Here is a 13,401-nt window from a genome sequence, read left to right as displayed (position 1 = left end):
GGCTGTCAGAGATCATCCAAGAGTCAGATTTTATTTTACTCTCAGTGTGCTCTTGTAACTGTACTGCCTTCCGTAAAATAATTCCCCGACAACGATGTGCTCTTGAGAGCGGAAATCACTACAAAATATTTTAAGCTTTTGCTGGAAAGGGGAATCGTCTATGCCTGTCTAGACCAATGAAACAGTCCCTGCCTTTTAGTCACTGATCCGTCAAGGTAGCGCTCTTATTTGTTTGGGAAGCAGAGTGGCGGAGAAAGAAATTCACGCTGAACCCACAAGACCTCAGCGGGACGCAGCGTCTGAAACGTTCCCCTTTATTTCCGGTAGCTTGTCCGTGCTGCTTTGAATTTGCCGTGAGAAACTTTATCCCGAGAGTCCCGGTGTGAATTAAAGGCATTTGTCTCACAGCGGCAAGCGGGCATCTTCACATCCAATCGGGGATAACGGAGCACGCTTCCTAGCATTAAACATAGATCAGCGCTAAACTCTTAAAATCCCATGTTCTGTTATCCTTCTCCCTTGTGGACGCTTCTCTCGGCTCCTGTCAACGCTCTCTCCCCCCCCCCCCCCCCCAGATGAGCAGTAAACGTTCCAGCAGCTTTCGGAGGGCCATCGCCAACGGCCGCCGCACGCTGCAGCGCGAGATCCTGCTGGACGAGACGGGCCTGGGCATCTACAAGCGCTTCGTGCGCTATGTGGCCTACGAGATCCTGCCCTGCGAGACCGACCGACGCTGGTACTTCCACCAGAACCGCCTCTGTCCACCGCCCGTCTTCATGGCCATCGTCACGGTTGTGCAGGTGAGAGACCTGTGTATTTGCCTTTGCATTTCACATTTAACGGCGCTCTCTGAGTTTGCAGCGGGAGGATCTGCAGGGAGATCTCTGGAGGGAGGTCTCTCTAGGATCCATTTAATGGTTTTTACTGTTAGATTTTAAGGTGTAAGGCTTTGAAACAAAAATGGACTGAAACTGGCAACTTTTTGAGCACCACCCACTTGTCAAACAACTACTACGTGGCACACAAACACGGAAGCAGTAGTGTACGTTTAACTCGGCTATTTTTAACCAGAGGATTCTAATTAAGTTTTTCAATACCCCCCCCAAAGCTCCCACACACACAAAGAAACTGCGAAACAGCAATAAATCTGGGGGAGGTCTGCATTGGCAGTACAGGGTACCAAGTCGATTGGGTGTTAAGAGTTACTCTGTGACCTCGTGCTCTGCTCCCTACTGGATCCAAGCTCACTGATCCAGTCATCCATTTGTGGTACCAGCAGAACCTCCCAGACAGTGCAGTAAATCCATTCCATCTATTGACACCATGAAGTGGGACTTGCTGTGAGATCCTGGTTCTTCAGAAGCATAAACTCCCTTGATGTCTCCAATTCCGAGCCTGTCCCTAAGCAGCCAAGGCAAAATCTCCATCTTATGTTTCTGCAAGCACTTCAACGCTTCTTAAAAAATGTTCCCTACAGTGGTAAATAAATTAATAGTCACTCAAAACCTGTATCTCCTCCTGCAAAAGAAACCACTTTTGAAAGACTTTCAATTTCTGAAATTGACTTTTGAGGAAAAAAAAATCTGTTGTATTGAGCTACCAGGGAAGTTCCAAGTGCTGCTGCGGTCAAGATTCAGATGTGATAGGAAACAGATGTGAAGTTGATTAAGGTGACTGACAAAATGCTGATCAAAGCAAAGAACAGCAATTGTGCCTGTTTTATATTTTAGCACTTTCATCATTTATTTAGCTTTTGAACCCTCATTCATATTTTCTTGAGCCTATGAAAATATGAATAATAATGAAAAAGTAAATGTTTTGAAACCCACAATCATAAAGCTATGTCATGTTTATTGCCCCATAGTAATTACACAGCAGCAACTCTGTAATTAAGTGACTTGATATTCTAAATTTATTGAACCGTGTTAGCTGTAATAAGAGTACAATTACAGCAGCTGGCTGTTATAGATGATTGTGTTTATGTGCTGTCCCGTTTTTTAATGTTTATCCCTGATTCGCGGCGTTTCTCCTGCCCGACGCAGATCATCGTGTTCCTCTGTTATGGCATCATGCTGAACAAGTGGGTGCTGCAGACCTACCAGCCCGATTTCATGAAGAGCCCCCTGGTGTATCACCCTGGGCACCGGGCCCAAGTGTGGCGCTTCTTCAGCTACATGTTCATGCACGTAGGGTAAGGCGCCAGATCGGAAAGGCCGGGCAACCTCAAAAGCCTGCGGTCGCCAGAAATAGATCCAGGAAATTGGCAAGGTGCCACCGCGGGGCGTGAAGCATCCCGGGCTAAGCGAAGCCTCTTTTACTCAGTTATTGGATTTATTGTCCATGTTCAGTTGCAGGAGACACTGAGTAAAGTTTTTAAAAAATGTACCTTATTAAAGGAATGAGGAATGTTTGCAGAGAAGCCTAGAGGATGCTATGGTTTCTACCTGAGCACTTAAACACTTCACTGAATTAATTGCTTGATCTGATTTAGCGCTCTCTCTCAATGCAGAGGTTATTAGCTGAGACATGGGAAATCTGTTTGTGTTTATACTGAGACCCTGGATACTATGTGTCTAGAACAGAGATAAACTATTTCTGTTGGTAGCGCAGTGGGCTTCTGTAAATCCAGCCTGCGTGGGGCCGCAGCGTGTAGCCAGAATGAGTATATCCACAGTGAGCCTTTGCACGCTGGCGTGCTACTGACCGTGGCTGTGTTCTGCCCCCCCACCCCCACCCGGCCAGTCTGGAACAGCTGGGCTTCAACGCGCTGCTGCAGCTGATGATCGGCGTCCCACTGGAGATGGTCCACGGCATCCTGCGCATCAGCCTGCTCTACATGGCCGGGGTGGTGGCCGGTGAGTGGCTACAGCCGCCAGCGACAACATGCGTCCACACTGCCAGGTCACCCGACACCACATCCTCACGGTGAGCAGTCACCGCCCAGTGATTATGGCGCTCCTGCACAGCTGCTCACAAGGATAATGGCTTTATTTTCCTTGAAGTCGTCATACAAATACACTTGATCTTATCCTGAAGTCAATTTTATGGTCACTGTTACGGAACAAAGCCCTAAAACTCTATGACATTAACTTGACGCACTTTGACAAGCATTCTTAAACTAAAGCTGGTTAAAAATGTCGTTTTAAAAATTGTATCTGGCTTTAGATTTTGAACCCCCTGCATATGGCACTTATCTTCACAGCCCCACAAGGTGGCATGTCCTGATAGTTTCTCACTTAAGCGAAATTTGATGTTTGCACTTGGGGCGCAAAAAAAAATGATCCTGCTTACCTTATGTGATAACACACGTATCTGATGTACACACAATCTATCATTTTGCCTGCCTGTAGGGTATCAACAAACCAGTTATGCAATGGTGAAAAGTGCCATGATATAATACAAGTGTAACTTCACAGAACCATCAATTTAATGAGCCGTCACAATAAACTCCATTCGAACCACTAATGAAAACAACCACTAAATCTGTGCATGATAGCTAGCCAGGTGAGACACTTAAAACGTAATTTACCTAATTCGGGAGAAGTCTCTTTTTTCGACTGGCATAGGCTACATCCACACGTTTTTGTTTAAAAATGTAGATATTAGTCTCTGGTTTTGCCTTTCATCCACACTACCCCAGAGTTTTCAGCCCCCAGAAATGGAGAGTTTTGATAACGTTCTCAGAACCATATCCTTCTGAAAATTCTGTTTTAACATTGCAGTGTGGATGGGTGAAAATGGAGACTTATGAACATGCAGACTCTGAAAGCATCCTAATTGGACCCTACTCGTCATGTGGCCTTTCCTTGATTTGATCCCGCTAGTTACAACATCTCATTGTCTGATTGGTCACCTGGTCACCCTACCCGGAAGTAAACAGAAATCCAACATGGCGGATATGGAGGAGCTGCTTTCAGTGGCGCTTCCCCTGTTGCAACTAAACAGCATGTGTGACTGCCACATATTTGCACAAAAAATAACTACTTTACTGGTTACTGTGTTGATCCACACATGCCAAATGTAGGCTAACAGCTATGTCATTTCCAAAACGTAGCAGCGTGAATGTAACATAGATGTCAAAATTGCTAATTAATTGTGATTTTGATTCAGAAGACTGGGGGGGATACTGTTCCCCCCAAATTCTGCCCATGGTTTCCCATGAAACATCTCTCATTTGGGATCTTCCAAAGGGCACTGGATATACAGAGTTCATGATTTCGAATGCAGCTGGTAGAGTAATCAAATCACCACTGGGCCCTTGAGCAAGACGCAGCTTCTCTAGTGGTTCGGAGAGCTGGCTAACCCTGTGCTCTGACCCAAAGGTTTTTTCACTTGGGTGGCGATTTGAATAGGCATGTAAATGCGGTTGCACATATATGCTAATGACACATATAGAACACTGTTCTATCTCCTTGCCGTATTGCGGGCTGTACTGAAAGAGCCCAGACCTGACAGAAAAGCCAATCCGTGCTCATCCTCCCACAATGACCAGCAGACCTGGTAAACACTCAAGCTGAGAGTGCCGGAGATGCATCTCTCAAATTCAGCACAGCACTAGGAGGGTTTGTTGACAGTAGGTCTCATCTCTCTCGATCCTTATCAAAGGCAGCCTGCACCTTGCTGTTCCGAAAGGCGCAAAAAGGGCTTTTTCCATTCCCAAATCGGAAGTGATAAAAATCACGCTGCCATCGACCTTGTACCCGTCTTTGTTGCTTTGATTAGCGAATATTCGTTTCTTTAATTGCTGTCAATGGCGTGTGTGAGTTTTACTGCATTCCTTTCTAACTTATTGACCTTGATTTACAGCCAGTAATGGAGAACGTGTTTATCATTCCTGCCATCATTGGCAAAAAGTCATGTATCCGTTCTACAGGATCTGTTTTCAAGGAGGTGACACCAATGGCCGAATGTTAGCTCAGCCGTGTGGCTTCTGTTCTCACCAGAATGTTTTATGTTTTAAAAGTTATGTGCAAATGTATATTGTCTTATTTTCATTTTCTGTGTCCTATACAAAACAACATATTGGGCAAAGTAGGGCACCCAGTGGCCCAGCTAGATTGGGTTTCGTTTTTGGAGGTATTTAACAGAAACCCTTATTTGTTTATTCTGACCTAAATGCTCAACCTTAAAAGGTCCTGCTGTATTTCAGTGACTTCACACCTTTCCGTGCCTTCCTGTGTATGAAAAATGCTACTTTGTTTCAGTGTGAAATGGAGGGGGGGTGCACAGGGAAGATTCATCCTGTAATGTGGGTGAGGAATGCCTTGGGAGGGGTGTTGCGGTGATCGGCTGACTGATGGAGCTACCAGGAGTGGAGGCTGTGCTGAATGCCCGGGGGAGCCCGTGCGCGGGGGATGGGAGAGATCAATGGAACAGGAGGATGGGTTTGCAGACGTGTTGCTTAAGGGCTAATGATCCATCAGGCCTGGCCCGTAATTAAGAGCTCAGACTCTGCCAGCCGGGTTGAAATGGTCAGGATGAGGAAGTCGGCCCGGGGTCAAGCGGCAGAGGCTACGCAGGGGAGAGACAGAGTTCAGGCAAACACTGAAAGACTGACGCGATTTCTGCCCCCTTTACTAAACACAGGCAAGTTTGCTTTCCTCTATGTACATAAAGCACCCTCCACAATTATCGGCACCCCCTGTAAAGATTTGTAAAAAGGGTTAGGAAAAAATCCACCTTTTGGTGAAGCAGTTTCATGTCACACTGAAAGAATGAGAAAAATCCAACCTGAAAGAAAAACAAATCCTTCATCAAGAAATAATTATTTTCAACAAAAACACATGTGCCACGATTATTGGCACCCCTGCTTTTAATACTTTGTACAGCCTCCTTTTGCCAGTATAACAGCACTGAGTCTTCTCCTATGACATTTTATAAGGTTGGAGAATACAGAGCAGGGCAACTGAGACCATTCCTCTTTACAGAATCTCTCCACATCATCCAGGGTCCTAGACCATCTCTCGTGTGCTCTCCTCTTCAGCTCAGCCACAGGTTTTCAGTGGGGTTCAGGTCAGGGGACTGAGATGACCATGGCAGAAGCTTGATCCTGCAGTCAGCTAACCATTTCTATGTTAATTTGGACATGTGCTTAGGATCACTGTCCTGCTGGAAGATCCAATGAAGGCCCAGTTTTAGTTTCCTGGCAGAGGCAGCCAAATTTTGATTTAAACTGTCCTGGCATTTCATGGAGTCCTAACGAGGTTTCCAGGGCCTTTGGAGGAAAAACAGCCCCACAAGATCGCAGAACCTCCACCATATTTGCATTTCGGATAAGGTTCATTTCATCATAGCCATCCTTCTTTTTACGCCAAACCCACCTTGTGTTTATTGCCAAAAAGCTCCACTTTTGTTTCATCAGACCATTGAATTTGGTTCCAGTCAAAGTTGTAGTCATGTTTGATGGTGCTCCAGGTGCTTAAGTTTGTGGTTAACTGACAAGAAAATGCTTTTTCTGGCAAACCTTCCAAATCTGTTAGCATGAAGGGGGCGTCTGATAGTTTTTTCAGAGATGTGGTAACCGCAAGATTTTACTTGGTCTTGTAATTCACCAACAGTCATCCTTGGGGATTTTTTTGCCTCTCTTACGATCCTCCTCACTGTACGTGGGGGAAAAATAAACTTGGGTCCTCTTCCAGGCAGGTTTGTAACAGTTCCAGTTGTTGTCCACATTTTTATTATTGCCCTAACAGTAGAAATGGGCATTTTAAAGCGGGTAGCTATTTTTTAATACCCATTCCCTGACTTATGAAGGTCAGCACACTTCTCCCTCATTTGGTCTGTATGTTCTCTTATCTTTCCCATGTTGATGGATGACTAAGGGAATTTGGCCTCTGTGTCACCTCATGTTTGTATCCCCTGTTAACCAGGAAGTCATGGATTGCAGCTTGAAGGTTCCTATTCACTTCACTCAACTCAAAGATGTACAATTTACAGGGGAAACATGTTTAAGTTACATTGTGTTCACTATAATTTCCAGGGGTGCCAATAATCGTGGCACATGTGTTTTTGTTAAAGATAATTATTTCTTGATGAAGGATTTTTTTTTCTTGGAATAAATTTATGTTAATGAAACGTTGGATTTTTCTCATTTTTTCAGTGTGACATGAAGCTGCTTCACCAAAAGGTGGATTTTTTCCAACCCTTTTTGGAAATTTTTACAAGGGGTGCCAATAATATGCTGTTGTGGAAAATAACAGGGCCAATTAGATAGCATAGTACTGATAATCCTACAACAAATTAAAAACATCAGTATCAGTACACTAAATCATCCGTCCATCCGTCCATTACCACTTTTCCAGTACAGGGTCGCAGTGTGTTTGGAGTGTATACCACCAATAACCATGAGGCAGGGCATACTCTATCTACACTATCCCATAATACGGGTGAGTTAGAGTCCAGAGTCTCTAACCCATGCAGCACAGGGAGAACATGCAGGCCACAGAATACCTGGGGTGATGCTAAATAATATCTGTATCATAAAAAAAAGATGAATGTGATATACCACATAATATGGATAAGCAGGTTTGCAAGTCATTTGAATGGAAAGTAAATAATAGACATACAGTATGCCAGTGAATTAAGGTTATATAAGCTCTGAAACTGCCTGTCTCTAGTATGTTCTCTGTAAAGATAAACATTTTATAGTGTTCTATGTAATTGAGTACATTTGACCACTTATAAATAGCAAGTTCTGCAATTTATGGTGTGGCAGTCAAAGTCAAAATGACTGGTTCTGGCACGTTTCATTGTGCCTCAGTTTAATTGTTTTAGTGATGACAATGGGGGGGGGGGGTCCTCCAAGTTATTTGTCAGGAACAGACACTCTGCCGTCTTTTTTTATCTCTTTATAAACATTTTGTATTGTTGTTGTCTGAATAGTTTGTCCTAGAATTTTTGTTGGAGCGAGGAGATTTAAAAAACAGATCAGTGGGTTATGTGAAAATGGTTTAATGCAAATATATTTAAAAATAACAGTCAGGAAAAGAGCCATTTGGATTTGGAGCTCCAATTTTTCCTTAAGTATTGGACAGTGTTATTTGCAGCAGTATAAAACAAAGCTGTATTGTCTCAGTGATCTGCTGTAATATATTAACAATATCCCTCCATCTATCTTCGAAATGCCTCAACCTGTTCCGGATGGAGTACCTGGAGCGCACAGGGCACATAGCGAGGGAACACCCTGGATAGGATGCTAATCCATCACAGACACACTTATACATACTATGGGCAATTTAGAGACACCGGTTAGCCTGACTGCAGGAGGAAACGGAGCACCAGAGCAAACCCATGGGAAGGCATGCAAACTGCACACACAGAGCGGAGGTGGCATTTCAGCCACCCCCCCTGGTGTGAGGCACGGGCGCTGCCCAGCGAGCCACAGCGCCACACCTCCTAACAGCTACATCATTACTAAGATGACCATAAACTTCAAGCAGCGATGAGATCTGCTGTTCTCGATAAATTCCGAATGAATCGCTAGAGCTGCGGAAATATATATACATTTTATTTTTATGCAAATATGATGATGGTAATTAGGTAGGTAGTTATCATTTACTGTTTATTCATTAAGCAGATACTTTTTTCCGAAGTGAGATACAATGGAGAAGGCAACTGAAATAATTGGGGGTTAAGGGCCCAGTGGTGACAACACTCTGCCAACTCTGGGATTTGAACTAGCAACCTTCTGGTCATAAGCACACCATCCTAACTTGCTGAGGCACACACGACCGAAGAAATGTTATCTATGATGGAATGTCCTCTTACATAATCTAAAACAGTGCTTCACAATCCAGTTCTTGAAGACCCACAGTCAGTCCACATTTTTGCTCCCTCTGAGCCCCCCACCAGGCAGTCCACATTTTTGCTCCCTCTGAGCCCCCCGCCAGGCAGTCCACATTTTTGCTCCCTCTGAGCCCCCCACCAGGCAGTCCACATTTTTGCTCCCTCTGAGCCCCCCACCAGGCAGTCCACATTTTTGCTCCCTCTGAGCCCCCCTCCAGGCAGTCCACATTTTTGCTCCCTCTGAGCCCCCCACCAGGCAGTCCACATTTTTGCTCCCTCTGAGCCCCCCTCCAGGCAGTCCACATTTTTGCTCCCTCTGAGCCCCCCGCCAGGCAGTCCACATTTTTGCTCCCTCTGAGCCCCCCGCCAGGCAGTCCACATTTTTGCTCCCTCTGAGCCCCCCACCAGGCAGTCCACATTTTTGTTCCCTCTGAGCCCCCCTCCAGGCAGTCCACATTTTTGCTCCCTCTGAGCCCCCCGCCAGGCAGTCCACATTTTTGCTCCCTCTGAGCCCCCCACCAGGCAGTCCACATTTTTGCTCCCTCTGAGCCCCCCTCCAGGCAGTCCACATTTTTGCTCCCTCTGAGCCCCCCACCAGGCAGTCCATATTTTTGCTCCCTCTGAGCCCCCCTCCAGGCAGTCCACATTTTTGCTCCCTCTGAGCCCCCCGCCAGGCAGTCCACATTTTTGCTCCCTCTGAGCCCCCCGCCAGGCAGTCTACATTTTTGCTCCCTCTGAGCCCCCCACCAGGCAGTCCACATTTTTGTTCCCTCTGAGCCCCCCTCCAGGCAGTCCACATTTTTGCTCCCTCGGAGCCCCCCGCCAGGCAGTCCACATTTTTGCAAAGCACCGGATTGGGAAACACTGGTCTAAAGTAATTGTTTAGGTAGCATTAATATGCTAGTCATCACAGTTGTACAGGGTTTATATAAGGCTGTCAGCCCTGTTTTGTTTAATAGGGTAAAGTGCACTGAGTGTTTGTTTCCAGTGGCATGATCTTCACCTACGAGTCTGTTCCTGCATCATTAGTCTTTCACAATGCATCTTAACAGAAGATTAATTGGGCTGAAGAGTTGATAGCTTGACAAATACACTCGGAAGGCAGGTCTTTAGGTTGACTTCTTAGGTCTCAGTAAGGCTTTTTGTACAAAGTGTAATGACATGTTGCAATATATAATGAGGCCTGAGAAAGAAGCATAGAGTAAGAAAGAATTAAATTACTTTTGTTTGTTCATTTGCTTTTAATGAAGAAACAGTAAGATTTTTTATAGTTTATAAGGAAGGTATTGTCTATATATTATGACAGAGCTTAACATTAGGTCATTCTGTTTGAGATGTTATTTTAGTATCGGTCAGAAATCCCAGATTAAAACCTGTGATTACAAAATGTAGTGGTTATTTTCCTACTGTCCTGTTCTGGACTAATGTACCCTCATCATTATGGTAACCCTAATGCCATTGCAACATAAGAGGCCAGATCAAATTGGCGGGGCTGTTAGGGGTTAAAGAGCATATGCCTTTTGGATGGGGTAAGAAACCGTCAGGCGTTATTGAGAGGAGAATCCAGGCCGCAGCTTCCAGGTGTTTCTCCATGTGTGTTACGGAAGGCCTCACTATGTGGAGACAGAGCTTTTGTATATAAATTTAATATATAATATTTATCAAAATCAACAAAAAACTAATGTGTCAAAAAATCCTAAAATATTCCAGCTCTGGACATAAATACTAATTGCTACTAATTATTATTACACTAATTATTATTACTACTAGTTATTACAGAAGTCTAGTTTAGCTCAAACAGACAAAATGGAGGAACACAAACTGTCTCCTTGTTATAGCATTCAGAACATAATTTATGGCTGAAAACCAATTGATGTTTATAGGCAAGGGTATATTTTGCCTGTGTAATAAACAGATTTATTTTGCCGTTTTCATGTTTGATATGTGTAGCACATTCATATTGCATCTTGCCAATATTCCTACAATCGGTCTAGCTCGAGTGTTCAGGGCTGTTTTTTCATCTTGATAATAACCGATTCTGACTGCCCCCGGGTGTTACGAGATGTGAGCCCCCCCAGTGCACATTAATCAATAATGCTCCATCGGTATGCTTTCTTGCACGAATCCCTCGTGCAGAATCCTGCCGGTAAATATCTGAGCATGCTCAGTAGAAGGAGAAGGGACTTCAGGCTCTTACGCCTTGCTTTTCCACACGCCGAGGCTATTTCAAGCTTGCGCAGCTGCACGTATCTAAGCGCACAGAAAACTGAGTATGCACTCAACGTACCCCAGATGCCTAAATCAAACAGCAGTCAAATACACTCACCAGTAATGTCATGTGATAGAAAATGGTGCGTCCAGGAAAAAAAAAGACCAAAACACAGTAGGCAGCAGCTTGGGACTTTGCTTACGGCGTGCGAGGACCAGGCTCTCATTTGCCACCGGTGTTTGATGGTGTGGTTCTTTCAGGCACAACCCCTTCCCTTCTGCAGTCTAGGCCTGTGCGATGCTGGACTGCCACATTGCTAAATTTGTGTGGTTTGATGGGGGGGGGGGGGGGGGTTCCATGAGTGAGGAGCATGACGTCTCAGTAGATCTCCATTTCAGGTAGCTCTGCTTTTTTCATGCCCTTCCTGCTTCACAGCTATCCTGCTCCAGAGGTGGGGGGGCATTAACACTGATTGAATATGTGAAGTGCGATACATGAGGGACAAACACTGATAGGAGAGATTGCTTCCATACTTCCATATCTAGGCTGTTATATCTTCACGTCCCTGAGAACCGTCCTTTCATAACTGCTCACGGGGAACATGCTGGATGGAATTACAGTCCATCCTAAGGCAGAAGAAGACAGCCTCTATCATTAGTATGTATTTTAATGTGATTTTCTGGTTTACTAGATTGTTGCACTTAATGGCACTGGAAAGAATGGAAAAACATCAAAATATTGATCGAAGAGGATGAGAATAGCCAGGTATTAATTGGACATAGGCAGAGATATATTGTTCGACTCCTCATTGTGTGACACAGTAAAAGTTATTAATTGGCTTTTTTTTCTGTCAGTGCAATTTGTCTTGTGCTACAGAAAGCTGTGTCCTATTGCCATATTTTATGCTCACAAGAACAGGATGAATATGCATTAAAAAATTCAATTGCTTGTTAATCGACTCTTTTATTTATGAAAATAGGCAGCTGTGTGTATTTCATGTCTTGTCAATCGGCCCTTGTAATGAGGCATCTGCTTGGTGACTCAGCGGCATGCATCACAAACCGGCTGCATTCAGGAGTGCTCATTCTAGAAGGTCCTGTAATCAATACGCCCAGATGAGGGACCCAGCAGGATTATTAAATCTCCACATTCAGAGACGCTGCATTGATTTCTCAGGCCCAAAATCGCCACCTTAAACTTAAAGGTCATTTATATTATCTGACTAATGATAATAACTACATCCGTCGCTGTTTTATTTTGGTGACTTATTTTCCATTCTTTGGTCCAGTAAGAGAAGGTTGCAATTTGTGGTGTACCCTATGGAGATGCCCAAAGCAAGAAAGAGACCATTTTAGCTATTTGGAGCAGGATGTTACTGTGACGATGCATGAATTGTGGGTCCGAGGTCTACCACTGGCTCCCAGTGTGACTGTTTTGTTGACAGGGCTGGTGGTAATGGCTGGATCATTAGCGCTATACAAGAACCTGAGAACAAAACAAAATTGTGGGAAATCGATTTGTTTTTTGGCCTCACATTACATTGAATCGGTTCTGTGCCTCACAAACATGGTGCCTTCTTCCAACATCATAGCACAAGACCTTCAAGACAGAAATAATCATTAAACTACATGAATCGACCGAATACACACTCCGTACTTCTCTTGCATACCCACACAAGCTCACTGAAACTCACAATAGTATTTCATTAACGGCTAAAATACATACAATATTTTGTGAGGCATCTCCTGAGCCTTCAGAACCCATAATATTAGGATTGGTGATGTAAACTGTATCTGCAGCTCTTAAATCTAATTGGAAGCTTCTAATAATTTAATTTCCCCTTAGGGTTTCCAAGTTTTGTCAGCTATAGTTTTAAGTATTTATTCATAATTCCCCCCCCCTCCCCCCAAATTTCCCTCCTGGGGTATTTGTCAATACAAATAAATAACTAATAACAAATTAATCATCAATAACAGGCTGAAACTAAAATAAAGTTCCATAAATATTGTTTGTATTTTTGGAGACACTCGAGCTAGGCCATCCTCACAATTCCAGTGCCCTTCCATTCTTTTTCTACTGCTCTTGCTGCATACAGGCAGACAGTGCTTCTCTCTGTAATTTGCTGCTGGAGAATGAAGTCAAGTAGAGCTTGACACTAGCATCAGAAATGATAGGAGAGAACAGGCGGTCCTGCGGTCAGAGATGGAGAACATGAAGTTGAATAAATCAGTCTGAGTGTCATAGTTGTGACTCAGGCTTCAGGTCTCAGCCTTGAAAGTCTGAGACGTGCAGCGACTTGACCAACCCTGGCAGCAAGAGGGAGGAGACGGGCACCGGAGATCAAAGCCCATGCACCCCTGTCACTCAAACCTGGTCTGCTTGAAGGTCTGAACACAATAACTGGCTTG

General features: G+C 44.3%; 1 protein-coding gene across 1 annotated transcript in view; it reads left to right on the top strand.

The window, feature by feature from the left end:
- rhbdl1 (rhomboid, veinlet-like 1 (Drosophila)) overlaps positions 1-13,401 on the top strand; it is a 57,691-nt gene that overhangs the window by 23,594 nt on the left and 20,696 nt on the right. The window contains exons 3-5 of the mRNA XM_023808034.1: positions 576-800; positions 2,043-2,191; positions 2,743-2,855. Coding sequence (XP_023663802.1) covers positions 576-800; positions 2,043-2,191; positions 2,743-2,855 — 487 coding nt within the window. The remainder of the gene's footprint in view (positions 1-575; positions 801-2,042; positions 2,192-2,742; positions 2,856-13,401) is intronic.

The sequence above is a fragment of the Paramormyrops kingsleyae genome, chromosome 5 (assembly GCF_048594095.1).
Source record: "Paramormyrops kingsleyae isolate MSU_618 chromosome 5, PKINGS_0.4, whole genome shotgun sequence".
Lineage (NCBI taxonomy): Eukaryota > Metazoa > Chordata > Actinopteri > Osteoglossiformes > Mormyridae > Paramormyrops > Paramormyrops kingsleyae.
The sequence above is the reverse complement of the archived record's forward strand: the minus strand, read 5'-3'. Positions and strand labels throughout refer to the sequence as shown.